Here is a 17,149-nt window from a genome sequence, read left to right on the forward strand (position 1 = left end):
CTACCTGTGGCCATCAGACTCTATAACTCCTCCCTTAATAGGTGACATTGTGGTTCATCAGTGTCACTCATTTATCAGTATTCAATTGTACATAAAATTGTTTAAATTTCCATATACATTGTACATACACTTATACATTGTACAAAAAAGGACTGTGCATATATAAATAATGACACCTATTTAAAAATTTTTGCACTCACAATTTTCATATGTGTATAGATTTAGATGTGTATATAGTCAAAATATCTCTTTAGTCTTTATACTTTTATGCCTTTAGTGTATGTTATTGTGTTTTAGGTTTACTCGTTTAAATGAAACGGTTGCAGCTGTAACAGTAGTAATTTCCCTTTGGGATCAATAAAGTATTCTGACTGACTGACTGACTGACTATATTTGTCACATCACATTCCTTTAGTGCAAATATAATTGATTTACACATATTCATTTTTAAGCCTGAGCCCATACTGAATTCTGAGACATACTGAAGTCAAATGAAGTGTATTGATACAGTCCACTGCTTTTTTACTTCATTTTTTATCTTTTTTAGTGTGTCATCAGCACGCCGACTTAAGTCCAGCTGTTTCCTAAAAGCTGTGATTCATTCATTTTAATATGTGTTGACATTACTTGCTTTACTAACAGGAATAGAAAGGGTGATATCAGGCATCCTTGTGTTATACCCCAGCCAGTTTTCAATCTTTTTGAGGTTATGCTTGACTGAATTGATACAGCCATGGTCTGCATGGCCTTTAGAAAAAAAAAAAACCTGACAAAACCACAAAAATGAATGGCTTCAAAAATAAACACATGTTCAACTGTTTCAAAAGCTTTGTAGAAACCAGTAAATAAGAAACTATTCTGTAGAGGTGAGGTCACTAAAATCAATGAAATCTAATACCAGTCTGACGTTGTTGCTGATGTGACTTCCCTGCATGAATTCTGATTGTTCCTCATCAGTTATTTCATGTAGACCCTTTTTGTGTCTTTGCAAAGATTAGGGCAAATGCTTTTGCAACATTAGTTAATAAACTAATTGGCCTCCTGTTGTCCAGATATAATTTATCTTTGTTTGGTTTTGGGGTAACACTTTCTAACCTAAGACCTTTGTGGCAAATTTACTTTTTGTATATTCTTTATTTATCATGGTAAAAAGTCTCATTGACATTAAAAGTGTATGTTTTAAGCAAGATCTGGCCAAGAGGGCTGCAGAAATCACAACAAATATAATATCACAGCTCTATAAGGATATTTGAAGTGGCCCAAAAGTCTGGATTGATTATAATGGAGATACAATCACTTAGAATCATAAAACTTGTGTGTTGCTGCCCCAGGTGGAGGAGTTTAAGTATCTCGAGGTCTTGTTCATGAGTGACGGGAGAAGGGAGCAGGGCTGCATCTGCAGTGATGTGGACGCTGCACTGGTCTGTTGTGGTGAAGAAGGAGCTGAGCGGTTGATCTACGTCCCTGCCCTCATGGTCACAAACTTTGGGTAGTGACCAAAAGAATGAGAACACAGATACAAGCAGCTTCCTCTGAAGGGTGGCTGGCCTCTCCCTTAGAGATAGAGTGAGGAGTGCAGCCATTCAGGAGGGGCTCAAAGTAGAGCCATTGCTCCTCCACATTGAAAGGAGCCAGTTGAGGTGGCTCGGGCATCTGCCAAGAATGCTTCTTGGGTGCCTCTTGGGTGAGGTGTTCTGGGCATGTCCTATCGGGAGGAGGCCCCAGGGCAGACCCAGGACATGCTGGAGAGATTATATCTCTCGGCTGGCCTCAGTGTCCCCCCCGGATGAGCTGGAGGAGGTGGCTGGGGAAAGGGAGGTCTGGGCATCTCTGCTTAGGCTGCTGCCCCTGTGACTTGGCCCCAGATAAGCGGAAATGGATGGATGGATGGATGGGTACACTAGTATAAGGGGTAACAAGTCAGGGTTTTACAGGAAACAAAGAAATAATTATACTGTAAGTAAATTTAAATAGTCTGTAAGTATTTTTAAGTAATGCATAACTACAGGTATTTTATAGGAAAGAAGAAATAATTACACTGTTGGTAAATTTATGAAGTCTCTAAATTCTGGATATTTTACAGGATTATATTGATCCATAATTATTTATTTTTACAATAATCACTGATTTTTGTTAAGCACAAGGAGCCTAAAATGCCATGTCATCTTTGTTCAAATTCAGTTACCAATATAAGTTATGAAAATCCAAAAAAATTTGATTTTCATTATTGTTGCACTTATAATATTTTACACCAAAAGTTTTTTTCTATTTATACATGATTTAATGCTTAAAGCATCTGAAATAAGGTGTGCCCCTGAATTACCTGTCCATACTCAGTTAACTCAGTGCACCATGGGAACCCCCCAGCAGCCTAGGCCTATAGCAGCATAACTAAGGGATGGTTCAGGGTCACCTGATCCAGCCCTAACTATAAGCTTGATCATAAAAGAAAGCTTTAAGCCTAATCTTAAAAATAGAGAGGGTGTCTGTCTCCTGAATCCAAGCTGGGAGCTGGTTCCACAGAAGAGGGGCCTGAAAGCTGAAGGCTCTGCCTCCCATTCTACTCTTAAGTATCCTAGGAACCACAAGTAAGCCAGCAGTCTGAGAGCGAAGTGCTCTGTTGGGGTGATATGGGACTATGAGGTCTTTGAGATAAGATGGTGCCTGATTATTCAAGACCTTGTATGTGAGGAGAAGGATTTTAAATTCTATTCTAGATTTAACAGGGAGCCAATGAAGAGAAGCCAGTATGGGAGAAATCTGCTCTCTCTTTCTAGTCCCTGTCAGTACTCTAGCTGCAGCATTTTGGATCAGCTGAAGGCTTTTCAGGGAGCTTTTAGGACAGCCTGATAATAATGAATTACAATAGTCCAGCCTAGAAGTAATAAATGCATGAATTAGCTTTTCAGCATCACTCTGAGAAAGGATGTTTCTAATTTTAGAAATATTGCACAAATGCAAAAAAGCGGTCCTACATATTTGTTTAATATGTGCATTGAAGGACATATCCTGGTCAAAAATGACTCCAAGATTTCTCACAGTGTTACTGGAGGCCAAAGTAATGCCATCCAGAGTAAGTATCTGGTTAGACACCATGTTTCTAAGATTTGTGGGGCCGAGAACAAGAACTTCAGTTTGATCTGAATTTGGCTCTTTTCATGCATGAATAATGACAACCTCAGCCAAGATTTTTTTTCTGTGTTTTTATATGCCTCTTTAGGCATGAAGAAAACAATACAATTACATTTTTGTTTATGAAACTATTTTTCATGGAGTTACAAATTTGTCCACCATGCATTTGACTTTTGAGCCAGTGAAATATGTTTTTAACAAAGCAATAACAGAAAATGATACTGCATCCTCAGATCGACTGTCACTTCTGCTAGTATTGACTAATCCTTTTAATTACGTTCAAATAACAAATAAAATAACAAAAAAAACCTACCATCACTGGCCAATAAGTAGCAGTGTAATTGATGATGCACAAGCATCCACTGTGCTGGCTAATATGCAACTATAACACATGCATATACAAGAGAACTGTCCAGTGTAGTGACCACTATGCGCAAAAGGGTGAGAAGCAGGAAATTAGAGGTCATCCAGGCTTTATGTCTTTAAGACATTCCTGCAGTTTAACTAATTGATGTGTGTCATCTGGCTTCATTGATAGATAAAGCTGGGTATCATCTGCATAGCAATGATAATGTATGCTATGCCTTCTGGAAAACATCAACTCTGCCCAACAAAAGTGATCAACTGGAGATATTGATGAAGACTCAGTATACTGTGAGTGAAGTCTCATGTGTTTTATGGAAACATGGCTGAATCTGTCATAACTGACTGTCAAATTGGACTTAAAGTGTGGACTCACAGAATGAAATTTAGTGCATTTATTTACAGTGATAAACAGTACAAGTGTTCTCAGTGGAATTGGGCAGTGCAGTTAGAGAGGGCTCCAATTTAGACTGGTCCATAGATTCTGAACAAACGGTCATTAACAGTTCTGATAGGGGTTGATCCTCCACTTGATCCCTCACCAGGACTTCTCTCTCAGGTTTACTCACAAAACACAAGCTCCAGGTCTCCTGCACGGAAGGAACAGATGTTAGTAGTGATCACAGAACATAGGCAACCAAACATGCAGATTCAGAGGAGCCAATTCCACTAACTATTGTCAAAGCAATGATCAGGCATTGAATGGGTGCCTTCCTCCAGCTTAAATAGAAAGCCACTGATCTCCTAAGTCTTCACAGGTGTGGTAATCATCCCAGGTGCATGAAGCTGGAAGGAGGAAGTTACACCCCTGGAACACAAGGTGCATCTGACACACCCACACCCACAGAGAGAGGGTAAGAAAGCTAGAGGGGAAAACTGAGTGAGCCAGCCAGGAGTCAGACTTCCCCCCTTAATGGAAGCCTCCCACGACCCACCCACCTTATCAGGATGCCAGAAATTAAAGTCCCTGACCATTCACCTATCAAGGATGGCCAACCATAGAAACCAGGAGCGCTCTTCCAGGCCATACCCTTCCCAATCCACAAGGTATTGAAGGCCTCTTCCATGGCACCTGGCATCCATAATACACCGCATCATATAGGCTGGCTCGCTGTCAATGACCCAGGCGGACAGAGGGGGGTCAGAAGGTGGGCACAGAGGACTGGAGAGAGTGGATTTCAGTTGAGAAATATGAAAAATGTTGTGACTTTTCATAGTGTGAGGTAGCTTTAACCGGACAGAGATTAAAATCATCAATTTCAAAAGGACCAGTGAAACTCTGATTGAGCTTTTTGGCTTCATACCTGAGTGAGATGTGTTTTGTTGAGAGCCAAACCTACTGTCCAGGCTGGTAATTAGGAGCTGGGGAGCAATGATGTTTGTTCTGGTCCTTCGTCCATAACAGAGCTGCCTGCATAGACAACGCCTGACATGATGAAGAACTGAAGGAACAGAGATCTCACCTTCGGTGACGGAGAACAGAAATGGCTGATAACCAAGGGATGCTTCGAAAGACGAGAGACCAGTTGCAGTGGATGTCAGGGAGTTGTGGGTGTATTCTATCCAGGCCAACTGCAGACTCCATGAGGACTGATTTAAGGAGGCCACACACCAGAGAGCTGCCTCCAAGTCCTGATTCGCTCTCTGCTTGGCCATTTGTCTGTGAGTGAAAACCAGGCGAGGCTCACCTGAGCTCCGAGGATAGAGCAGAACTCCTTCCAGACCCACGAAGTGAACTGCGGCCCACAGACCAGTGACAAAATCCACAGCAATATAGGACCCTGGGCATCAGGAGTGGGTGGAATTGACCAGCAAGTGGTGACCTGGGAGAATTATTTTGGGTGCAAACAGCACAAGCGGAAACATATTCTTCAGCATTTTTTTACTAAAGTTGGCCACCAACACAGACATTGAAGAAAGGAGACCGGGGTGGCAACAAAGTTGGAGGTGTGGGCCCAGTGAATGACTTATGATTGGACCCTGGAATGCATGTACAGCCGGTTGGGGGCCCGGTACCGGGAACGGGGGCTATGGCAAATAGATGCTTCAGGGTGGCAAAAGCTTCCTGAGTAGTACCATTCTAACAGAAGGGAATCTTAGGTGAGATGAGTGTAGTGTGACCTTACTGTAATTCCAGATGAACCGACGGTAGAAATTGGCAAACCCTAGAAAACACTGCAGGTGTTTTCGGGTTGTGGGAATGGGCCAGTCCACCACAGTTTGAACCTTTGCTCAATCACATGGACGTCGCACTGCTCACCTCACTAAAATTACTGAGGTCCAGACCTCCGTCACCCCATATCTGGGGATTTATTAGCATTCAGCTACATCAACAGAGTGAGATGTGCTCTATCAGCAGTGGCCCTTCCTGTTATTGGCATTTATGAATATACTGAATAACATTCAACCTCGCAAACAAAGAAAGGGATGCATTTGATGTCAGCTAGCTTTGTTTTAGATATTTAGTACCAACAGGGGGCTAAACAGAAACATTCCTGGGAGGCTGTACTCCGGGCACAATAGCGCTCCGTTTCAAGAACACAAAACCGGAGGCCTTTAATAACATGCTATGCTGATTGGCTAAGTTACCGTTCACTCATGATTCCACTTTGTCCCATTGGCTGAAAGTCTGTGATGTGGGCGAGTCCAATCTGCGTGGCATTGTCGGGGGCGGGACTGTTGGGTCTGACAGGAAAACTAAAGAAAGGCGAGTATCTTCAAAAAAACCAAAACAAGACAACAACAAAACAAAGCAAAAACAAACAAACAAACAAAAAACAAAAACAAAGGTAAAACTCTGTGATTACTCAGAAGCTCCCGCTGCTCAGCTGCTTTTGATGTTAGCGCCGCTGCTAGTGTCCAGCTGTTCGCTGCCTTCTTAAACACCGAGCCAGGAAAAGTTAGCAAGCTAATGGTTAGCTTTCTTAGACGAAACGGAAACTGTAGCTAGGTAGAAGTTAGCCGACACTCCAGTGATTACTGAGGTAAAGAGGTTAACAATATACGCGAGAACCGAGGAAACAGTAGGGTGGCAAGTTTTCTGTGACTTCCGTTTACCCGGGTTGAACTGAGTTACAAGTGGCCTTTCCATTAGAGGTAAATATCAGTGAGGAAGTGAAGTTCAAATGCAACGTAAACGTAATAAATCCCCAGATAACCGAAGCTTAAACGTTTAAGAGTGTATAACGTTAACCCAGCTTATTGTGTAAAGAGGTTAATATAGGTGTTTACAGGATGAGTAGTAGTTTATAGTGTACTTCGAGATTTAATTTGAAGTACTGCCTGCACTGTGCGCACACATCTGAACCTTCAGGAAATAGCCGCAGAAATGCACCCTAAAAATGACTGCTTTGGATTAAGAACGGTCACAGCGCTTAATTCCGTTTTATCAGCACAATTTAAAATCAGATTTGTGGTGTTTGTTATTTGGTATGTGTAACTGTGGTCACAGTGGGTGTCATAACTCTGCTTTATTGTGTTTTGTTCCAGTAAAATGAATCATGGTGCGTAGTGATGTGCTCAGTGTTGGTTAAGCTTTTATTACCACACAAAAGTAATTACTATAGGGAGATGAGGTTTATCTTTGACATGGCTATCATGTGTGATAATAAGAAAACTAATAATGATCTTAACAAGAGCAGTCTCAGTGATGTGTAGGACAGAGGGATCTAGAGCGCAATAAAGGGCGTGAAGACAGGTGTGTTTACAAGTAAAGAAAGTTCTAGTAGCAAGAGAGAAGTGAATAATGGCTAAAAGCTGTCTGGACAAATGGAACTTTTACAGATATGCTGGGTATACAGCCTGAAGAGCAGGTGATATGTATGCTGTGCCACGAAAAAGTATTTGCTCCATCCTGATTTCTTAGCTTGATCATGTCTGGTGATGTCCAGCTTGAGACTCTGTGTTGGATGTCTGCCACTGTGATGGTTACTGGACTCAGATCCACTAGCCACTGAGCACTGGTGTTACGTGCTGCATCCACCCGCCCATATGCTGCTCCGTCTCCAGCCTTGGTGGGGTTGCTGTTCTCATATTGTTCCCCTGCCATTGAGAGAACACTTTGGATGTTTCAGTGGAGAACATCTGGTTTATTCTCCTTAGAGGTGGAAATTGCCAGATACCTCACGATACAGTATTAGCACAGTACTTCACTCACAATACAGTATTATTGCAATTTTTAACATTTTGTGATACGCTCAGTATAGGATAAGATAAAGTTATCTCACTTCAGTTATTTTTTTACTGCAAAATGAGATTGACAAACATACCAACACTGTCACTCAAACCTGCCGTAGATGTCGCTGGAGTCAGTCTGCGATCAGTCTGTGACTGAATGGGGTCAAGTTGGCAATTACATGCAATTTGTTTCTGATAATACAGCAATTAACTGTGATAATCACATATTTGTTGCCGTCTACATAAATTCACATTTAAGTGTTTGTTCTTGTTCTGTGGGAATTAAACCAGAATACAAGCAGGTGGCAGCCAGTTGAATCGGGTTCCCTCAAGTTGTGCTCATTGACAGAAACTCATTCAGACTGATGGCAACAACTGTCTGCATTTATAAATCAGATAGCAAGTATTTGCAAACCTTCAACAGTCTCTCTGAGAGCGACTCTGAGACTGTGACTGTGCTGAGCGGTTGCCGGTTGTCAGGTATCACACCAGCTGCAGACACCATAGACAGACATAATTCTTTAAGTCCACCTGAACACAGCATAAGTTCTTTTTGTAGTATTTTAAATTACTCATAGGCTTTAAATGTTTTATAAATCACTCCATTCTGTTTTCACACAGTGCATTCAATGCAGTGATTCTCTGAGTGGTTTTTGGCCATGTTACAATGGGGACAGCAGTAGAATGCAGTAGAATGCAGTAGAATGTGTAACTTTTAAAACAAATTGTGATGGAGTTGTGGATGAAACAATACAGCTGGAAGTTACTGTGCTTGATAAGTAACGTGCTCTCATTTTTGGGCGTGTTATTTGGAGACATTTTTTTTCACAGTATTTTCACACCAGCATTTCTAGAAGAACCTTTTCAGATTTCTTAGATCACTGATCCAAAATCAGTTCAAACCACTGATCCTAACAAGTTTGTCCTTTGCAATAAGGTAATATGTCGTTGAAATTTCTAACTTGGCTGATGGAGTCTGTAATCATATAAGCAGTGGAAATAGGTAAATCTCTGTGTTTTGATGATTTTTTCAGATGGCTGCAATCAGAAAGAAACTGGTGATCGTCGGTGATGGAGCCTGTGGTAAGACCTGCCTCCTCATAGTGTTCAGCAAGGATCAGTTCCCTGAGGTCTATGTGCCCACGGTGTTTGAAAACTATGTGGCGGATATTGAGGTGGATGGTAAACAGGTAAGCTGTTCATTTAAGCAACCAATTTCAAATTGTTACATTTTTATGTTTACAGTCCAGTATTGTACCAGTGTGTAGTGTGAGGCTCTGAACTTTAAGACAGGACACACATAACAAATGTTAAGGTGACTGCTGTTATAGCCAATGGGAGAAGAAGTATTTTTGATCAGTTACTTTAGTAAAAGTACCAAAAAATAGTGTAAAATAGTAGTTAGTAGTAAAATTATCTTTCAAAAATCATGCATATTTAAAGTTCTTTAATAACGGCCCAATTACAATCATTAATAGCAGATTAGATTCTAATGATCAATTCATTAATATGTATATCACCTTAATATTGAATTTGGAACTAACTTTAATGTTTGGTAGTTTTCTGAATATTGATATACAAAGATCAACCTGATAAAGTTGTGATGTGCAAATTATTGGAGTTTGCTTTTAACTGTGCTGTCATCCATCTTTACTAAGTGCAGCCAATCAGAGGACTTCTTTAACTGTGGTTGAAGTCAACTTCAAGTACATCTTGAATAAAGCTTAACATTAAACAGTTTAGACTAACAGCCTCCTGCCTCATTCACAGGTTGGCTGTTTGTCCCCCTGGCACTGATAATAGACCAGTCTGGGAGGGATTCTGATCAAAGTAACAGAAAATTTTGTTTTGATCATTTAGAAATCAGACCAAACAGAAAAATCAGCCCTCAGCCGTACGGAGTGCTGCAGTGAATAAACTTTTTTTAGGCCAACATGGAAGATGGCATTATCCTGGTTCCCTCAACAAAACACTAATGGGATTTTTCCATAGGCCTTTGGCTTATCTTAGAAAATAAGCTTTCATTGCTGATGGAGGTGTGCAGAGGGTGACTGGCATCATCCAGAATGTCCAGTAGTTTGTCCATAGTCCTCCTCTCTGCCACCGTCACCAGAGAGTCCAGTTTCATGCCGACCACAGAGCCGGCCCGCCTGATCAGTTTGTCCAGCCTGGATGTGTCCTTCTTGGATAATGTGCCCATGCTGAGATGTCACATTTACCACCAGCTACAGGCTGAGACATCTGTCACCTGTTATTCTTCTGATACATCATCAGCTCTTTTTTGTGTGTGTTTGTGAAGACGTGGATGTGACCTTCTCCAATATCCAAATCCCTTCAAAGGCAGCAGAATGCATCTGAATGAAACCCAGCAATCAAACACTTAAACAAGGATAAAGAAACAGCAGAAACCAAACCAAGCAGTGTGGTGATTTATGTTGTGAGGACGCCCCCACTCCCATCAAAGACACCAGCACCTTGTTGAATCTATGCTGTGAAGAATTTGTTCCAAAGACAAAAGGGGGTCCGACCCGGTAATAGCAAGGTGTGCCTAATAAAGTGCTGGTACTGTAGGAGCTGTTGCCTATTCTTTGCTGGAATAGCTTGGGTCCAATTGTCTTCTTAGCATGTTGTTACATGGCTTAAAATGGGACTTTGTGTGATGACTGTAAGCACAGTTGGTCTGTGTAGTAGTAAACTATAGCCCCCCCCGCTGCAGGTGGAGCTGGCTTTGTGGGATACAGCGGGTCAGGAGGACTATGACCGACTGAGGCCTCTCTCATATCCAGACACAGATGTCATCCTCATGTGTTTCTCCATCGACAGCCCCGACAGCTTAGGTGAGGCATTTTTTTTAACTAAACATTCTGTTTGCATCTGCTGCAAGTTTACCTTTCACACTTTGTTCCTGGTGCAGAGAATATTCCTGAGAAGTGGACTCCAGAGGTGAAGCACTTCTGTCCCAACGTGCCCATTATCCTTGTAGGAAACAAGAAAGACCTGCGAAATGATGAGCACACGCGCCGAGAGTTAGCCAAGATGAAACAGGTTAGTGAGGCTATGGAGTTACATGCTCACACACTTTCATATTATTCCTACCAAAAAAGGCTCGTATTAACATGACTGATACACTATTCAGTTCAGTTTTATTTATATAGCACCAAATCACAACAAACAGTTGCCTCAAGGCGCTTTATATTGAAAGGTAAAGACCCTACAAACTCACCATCCAAAGTATTGAATCCAGGTGTTTCAGTCCCTTCCACAGGTGTATAAACCAGCACCTAGGCATGCAGACTGCTTCTACAAACGTTAGTTAAAGAATGGGTCGCTCTCAGGAGCTCAGTGAGTTCCAGCGTGGTACCGTGATAGGATGATACCTGTGCAACAAGTCCAGTCACTGCTAAATATTCCACAGTCAGCTATTAGTGGGAATATAACAAAGTGGAAGCGATTGGGAACGACAGCAGCTCAGCCATGAAGTGGTAGGCCACGTAAAATCACAGAGTGGGGTCAGTGGATGCTGAGGGTCATAGTGCACAGAGGTCACCAACTTTCTGCAGAGTCCATCACTGCAGACCTCCAACCTTCATGTGACCTTCAGATCAGCTCAAGAACAGTGAGAGCTTCATGAATGGGTTTCCATGGCAGCTGCATCCAAGCCTTCCATCACCAAGCTCAATGCAGAGCGTTTTACATTATAGTTTAGTTTTAGTTCGTTTTCAGAGCAGTTTGGCTTGTTTTTATTTTTGGTTTCGTTTTCATTAGTTTTAGTTTTTTCATAGTTTACCAGGTGCAAGAGTGACTATTGTGTAATAAAACTCAACAAAAGCTGCCTTTTAAAAGATTGTACCGTTGTCCCTCGATATATCGCGGTTCACTTCACTGTATCGTGGATTTTTAAAAAATTTACTAATTCTGTTTCGCTGAGTTTTTACTGTATTGCAGGATTTTTGTGGTATGTAGGTATTTATATAACACCCCATAACTATGTTCATCACTCAGACGAAGAGATGAGTTACGCCTACGCCTTTAGTGGAAATAGGAGTTACAGCTGAGGGCGAAGAGGGATCAGTGTAAAGGTTTGGAACGAGTGAAAAACGTCCTCTCGCCGCATGTGTTCTTTAACAGCTCTTCTTTAACAGTCATATCTGTAAACACCATCTGAATATAAATGCACAGCTGTATCATTTATCTGTGGACTTGTCCAACTGCATTGAAAAACGCTCGCAGGGCGCAATGACCTCCCAAAACTGCTGTGTCACATCCTCAGCCATGACTTCGCAGCTCCATGTAACTGTACTCCATGATAGCTGATAAAGTCCTCCTCTCATTCCTGATGAAAATGGTCCAGCTGTTTATACTCTTTTTTTTTTTTGTTTAGTAGAAAAATAAATAAGGCTAATGACGTTGCTTAGCTCACTGGAGTTTTACAGTAACACCCGCTGGTGGCTCGGTGGTGACTAGTGTATTAGAAACAATGAGCTGTCAGACTGGCTGCCCTGTATGCCAATCATGGTTTTCCTTCATGAGTCTGTTCTTCCCAAACAGGAACCTGTGAAGTCAGAGGAAGCGAGAGAAATGGCCAACCGGATCAATGCCTTCGGTTACTTGGAGTGCTCAGCCAAGACGAAGGATGGCGTGAGGGAGGTGTTTGAGATGGCCACCAGGGCAGCGCTACAGGCCAAGAAACGAGGCAGAAAGGGTGGCTGCCTCCTGCTATAGAGTGTCAAGTCACACAGGGTAGGGAGGGCAGGAGGAAATGATCCTGGCCAACAAAAGCAACCCTCCTGTTTCTTCTTTGTCACCATGCTGGGCAGAATTGAATGGGGCCTTTTCAGGTATGAGGGAGAAAAATCAAACTCGGCCAAAGGGGAAAAAAAATCTATGGAAAAAGAGAGTATGCACATGTATGTCCAAGGTTATGCAAAATGCTTTTATCTAATATAAATAGTGTAATCTTGTCTTTGGATTCATAAAACCTGAAATAAGGAGAACGTTGAAAGAAGGGAACATTTTTTCTCAGTAATCGTTTTAAAGGTGTGGTGGGATTTCCAGACCTCTGAGTGGATCTCTGTTCTAAACTTCAGCTTGCTGTATTTGGCATCAGGTGTAGAACAGATCCCAGGTGTGCAGTACAGTCACAGATGGATCTCCATGTAAACAAGTCTTTGGAGTTCTTGGCTTGTGGTCTGTTATTCTGTACTTTTGTCATTTTCCTTTATTTCTCTGCAGAGACCAAACAAACTATATGGACCTGATTTCCTCCTTTATGAACGTGTAATAACATGAGTCCTACTGAGTCCTGAGTCACAAGCTTTCATTGAAAATCATACTTTTATTCATCAAATGAATCCAAATGCGAGTAGAAAAAATAGTTTTGATACTGAAAAGGTTAAAAGTAACGATTTCTGTAAAATCATTTTGTCCTTAAACCTTCTCGCTGTGAGTTTAACGTTTGCTGACATTCTTCCAGAAACTCCACCCTGTGGAGCGGGTTGAGATCCTGTAGCTATGCTGGCTGACTGCATCTCCCATAAGTAGTTTTGCACAGTTTAGTCATTCTTTGGCTCATTGTGCTGTTGCAGGAGGAACTTGTATTAGTCAGTCAGCATCCACAGGGTAAGATATGGTCCTACAAATTAAATTGATTTTGAAGAATTTCCCACTTTCCCACCACTAAAGTCTGTGTGTGTGATGGGGTCAGGCACGCCTCCAGGATGCTTTCATTTGTTCTGTCTCAGAAACTGTTTCGACCCCAAACCTCTGCGCTGGGTTTGTCTGTCAGTAACAGTCTGTGTTCTCGTGCCTTCGCTTTGTTGTAGTCTCTGATGGCTTTTCTTGGACCTCCATTTTTCTTTTTCGACTCTTGATGCTGAGACATTATTTCATGATGCCAGCTGATGAACTGCTTCTCAAACAAAAGACTCTGATTGGCCCGTTGCTCAGCTGGGCTGTTCTGTGAAGGGAAGAGGACACACTGTTAAATGTTTTTGGCATCTTCCCACATGCGATAGCCTTCACTTCTGAGAACATTCATACCTGATGATGAGTTTGGCAATTTCGATTTGGACTCACTCCTGATACTCAGCTAGATTTATTGCTTCTTTAATAAGCACAACAATCAAGCACAATTGCAAATGGTTTCTTTAAAAACAATCAATTAGCCATTTAATATTTAAGTCAAAGTCCACTTTATTGTTAATTCTGCCGTATGTACAGGACATACACAGGATCGAATGTTCCCCTGACCCACAGTGTGCAACTACAATAAATAAATATGATAAAGTAAAAACCAAGCAGAGCTATAAGATTATGATGAAAGATAAAGTATTGAACAAGATATATTAAAGCCCATGTACAATTATTATGTTTAACAATCTGAGGTGTATAAAAATGTGAGGATATTGCAGTTTTTTTGCATACAAAATATTAAGTATAAATGAATTTTTAAAAAGCCTATATACAAATCAGAAAGTAAACTTGAATTAGTAACACAGCGATGTTTGCTAAGAATTCCTACACCAAGCTAGATATCCCATTAAAAGTGCAGTGATGTCTGATGAACACACAGTTTGGAGTCTCATTCTTTTTTCCATTGTGCTTCTCTGTCTGTCATTCTGAGAAACCTCGAGTGTGGAACAGATGAAACGAGCAGTGTTTTGTAAATTTCCAGAATGAGTGTTTTCAGTTTGAACGTGTTTTTAGCTCCGCTGTCGATGACAGACGATGGCAGCAGAGCCGATCGACGCCGAGCGGCTCCTCATTTAGATTTGAAGCCTTCTCAAACTTGGCGCAGATACTCTTTGGGTAATGCTTTACAAAACAGAGGGGGGTGCATTTTTTCTTTTTTTGTGGCTTTTATAAAGATAATTTTTGAGGTGTTCCAGAAATGCTGTAGATCGATGTTTAACTTCAGTGGCTCCTCCTCCCTTGTTAATGTCTCATTCTGAAACGAGGCCTTAGTGTAACTCCAGCACAGAGGATCTCTGTATAAGAAAAGATGATGCTCATCAAGGCGAGCAGTTCCAGTGTTAGTGCGACACATCTGTGTTTTCTGATCTGCTCCTGTTTACCTGCTGTCTACACTACTTCCATCAGTACGCTGTCATGTCAGGGTCTCTTTAACAGAAGTGCTTTGGTCACTTGCTAGCACCACTGAAACATAGTTACCAAGAGGCTTTTAATTTGTAACACTTTGTAGAGGAGAACAGTGTTTCTCTTCAAACATCATTGTGTTGTACTGATGGAATTAGGGCTGCAGAAATGTACATCACATGGAGACATGTTGTGAGGCTAGTGTGACTCTGCCATTATTCAAGTATACCTACATGTATGTGGTTCCTAAAGTACTGGCTCTTTGTATGCAAAATATTCTTTTATATCAGCTGTCTTTTGTAAAGTTTTCTAAGGGAAATACATGAGAATGACCAAATGCTGTCATGTATGTCACTTCTCACGTTCTGTTGTTTTACCCACATAAAGTAACTGAGTGTTGGTTTGCTCGAGCTCTGTGTGGATGTTCCTGTGCCTGACAGTGTTTTGTAGTGTAAGGTTCATGCAGACTTCAGAGAAGTATAACAGGAACGTGTGTGCTGTAACCTGCTCTGCAGACAAGTATAATCCCCTCGTTACAGTGCACGCTAGAAGACAAAGTCACAACCCACTGTGTCAATGACTTCTTCAGAAGTCATCGAGAGTTAGGTATTCTAGTTAAGAAAAATACACAAAGTGTGATTACTGATTAAATCTGCTCTTAAGAATAACTGGTTGGTGTGAACCAGTCATACAAAATGACCTTGCAAGTATAGAGATTGGGGGGGGGATTAGTAATTCCCAAGATAAAATACAGATAGTGATGCTGCAGTTCAGGACCGTTGCTGTTTTCTCGAGGACCAATGCGCTGCACATCAGACCTCATCCATGGAGCACGGTGGAGGAAACATCATGGTTTGGAACTGCATTACTTCACAGCCTGATGTCTTAAGTCTAGATTCCTCCATTGCAGGCAGGCACAGCTGGAGACCCAGCAGTCCTCCAACTGCGGCGCATGCGTAGTTGATGCATTGTAATGTGAATTCTCTGTGGATGAATCCGTGCAGTCACAAAAAAACAGGCATTCAAACATCTGCATGGACCCTTGCACTTACTGTCTGATCACAACATGTCTCTTGGACCCTCGCGGACCATCACGGACTCACCGATGTGGAAAGTGTAATCGAGGCTTTACAATCATTAAAGCAACAATGAATTCACAGTTGAATCGATGAGTTGTATTATTTGCACTGAATCAGGGCAGCAGGTCATGTGCTGAAGCTGAGGAGTTTGACTGATGAAAGAAGATCAATTACCCAAAGCACACAAATTAACAACACAATTGTTCAATAATAAAACTCTTGGAACAACCAAGTTAAAGTCCTGAGCTCAAACCAACACAGATGCTTAACTTTGAAGTTATTCCATAAATACTGATGAACTGGAGGTTTGTTGGAGGAATGGTTCAAAGTTCTTCCTCATAATTGTGCGAGTATCAGGAGCAGCTACAAGAAACAGCCGATGGAGGCTGTTGCTGCTTTAGGAGCTTCTAACACTGGTTTTTCATATGGTTTTACAATACACACAAATCACAAGTGGGCAGCAGAGACACTGCTGTGTCTATCAAGAGTTGTGTTCAGATATGCTAGTTTGCCAAAATATTATAATTTTAAACTCAATAGTGAAAGGTAAGAGGTATTACTTTGTTTTAAAAAGATTAGAATCCAGTGCCATCGATGACAAGTTGGGATGTTATGTAAGATGTAATGTTTTCCAAACCTCAGAAATCCATTATTTTATTTACAGTAGAACACAAAAACATATCAACTCTTTAAAGTGAGAAAATGTACAATTTTAATTAGAATCTTAGCTCAGTTTGGAGGTTATGGCAGTAACACGTCTCAGGACCACGTTTACCACTATGCAGCATTCCCTCCAATTTTAACAGCAGTTTGTAAACGTCCAGGAAGCGAGGAGGTGCCGGGATTTTGGGAGAGGAATGTGACAACGTTCCTGTCTGCTCAACAGTCCCGGGACTCCTTTGTCATATTGTCTGTTTCATAATGCTCCAAATATTTACAGTAGGTGAAACGTCTGGACTCTTTTTTTGGATGGCTGCAGTATGCGGTTTAGCATCGTCTTGCTGAAACGTATGAGCTCTTCCCTGAAGAAGACGTCTGGATGGGAGCACATGTTGGTCTAAAATCTGTATGTACCCTCCAGCATTGATGGTGCCTTTCCAGATGCAGGTTTCTGAACTGAACACTGATAAGCTGGATGGCCCTCTCCTCCTCAGTCCAGAGAACACAGCATCCATGTTTTCCAAATAGAATATCAAATTTTGATTTGTGTGACCACAGAACGGTTTTCCACTCTTCCTCAGTGCATCTTAAATCAGCTTTGGCCCACCAAACACGGAGGTGCTTCTGGATCATGTTCACATGTG

At 41.5% G+C, this 17,149-nt stretch overlaps 1 protein-coding gene across 3 annotated transcripts; it reads left to right on the forward strand.

Annotated features, from left to right (window-relative positions):
- Positions 1-6,102: 6,102 nt before the first annotated feature.
- Positions 6,103-15,885, forward strand: LOC115783763 (rho-related GTP-binding protein RhoA-C). 3 transcript variants are annotated; one of them, XM_030734746.1, is made up of 5 exons: positions 6,103-6,202; positions 8,706-8,861; positions 10,388-10,508; positions 10,586-10,716; positions 12,220-15,885. In XM_030734746.1, exons 2-5 carry the CDS (start codon positions 8,706-8,708, stop codon positions 12,391-12,393), a joined length of 582 nt encoding a protein of 193 aa, XP_030590606.1. In that variant the 5' UTR covers positions 6,103-6,202; the 3' UTR covers positions 12,394-15,885. The 3 variants fall into 3 exon arrangements, with proteins under 3 accessions (XP_030590606.1, XP_030590608.1, XP_030590607.1); XM_030734748.1 differs by having other exon boundaries at positions 6,173-6,284; XM_030734747.1 differs by lacking the exon at positions 6,103-6,202 and adding an exon at positions 6,409-6,591.
- The last annotated feature ends 1,264 nt before the right edge of the window (positions 15,886-17,149 follow it).

The sequence above is a fragment of the Archocentrus centrarchus genome, chromosome 7 (genome assembly GCF_007364275.1).
Source record: "Archocentrus centrarchus isolate MPI-CPG fArcCen1 chromosome 7, fArcCen1, whole genome shotgun sequence".
In the NCBI taxonomy this organism is placed as follows: Eukaryota; Metazoa; Chordata; class Actinopteri; order Cichliformes; family Cichlidae; genus Archocentrus; species Archocentrus centrarchus.

Coding starts and splice junctions, on each gene's coding strand:
- LOC115783763 (XM_030734746.1), top strand. CDS start 8,706: ATGGCTGCAATCAGAAAGAAACTGGTGATCGTCGGTGATGGAGCCTGT. Junction 8,862..10,387: donor TTGAGGTGGATGGTAAACAG/GTAAGCTGTTCA, acceptor CCCCCGCTGCAG/GTGGAGCTGGCTTTGTGGGA. Junction 10,717..12,219: donor AGTTAGCCAAGATGAAACAG/GTTAGTGAGGCT, acceptor CTTCCCAAACAG/GAACCTGTGAAGTCAGAGGA.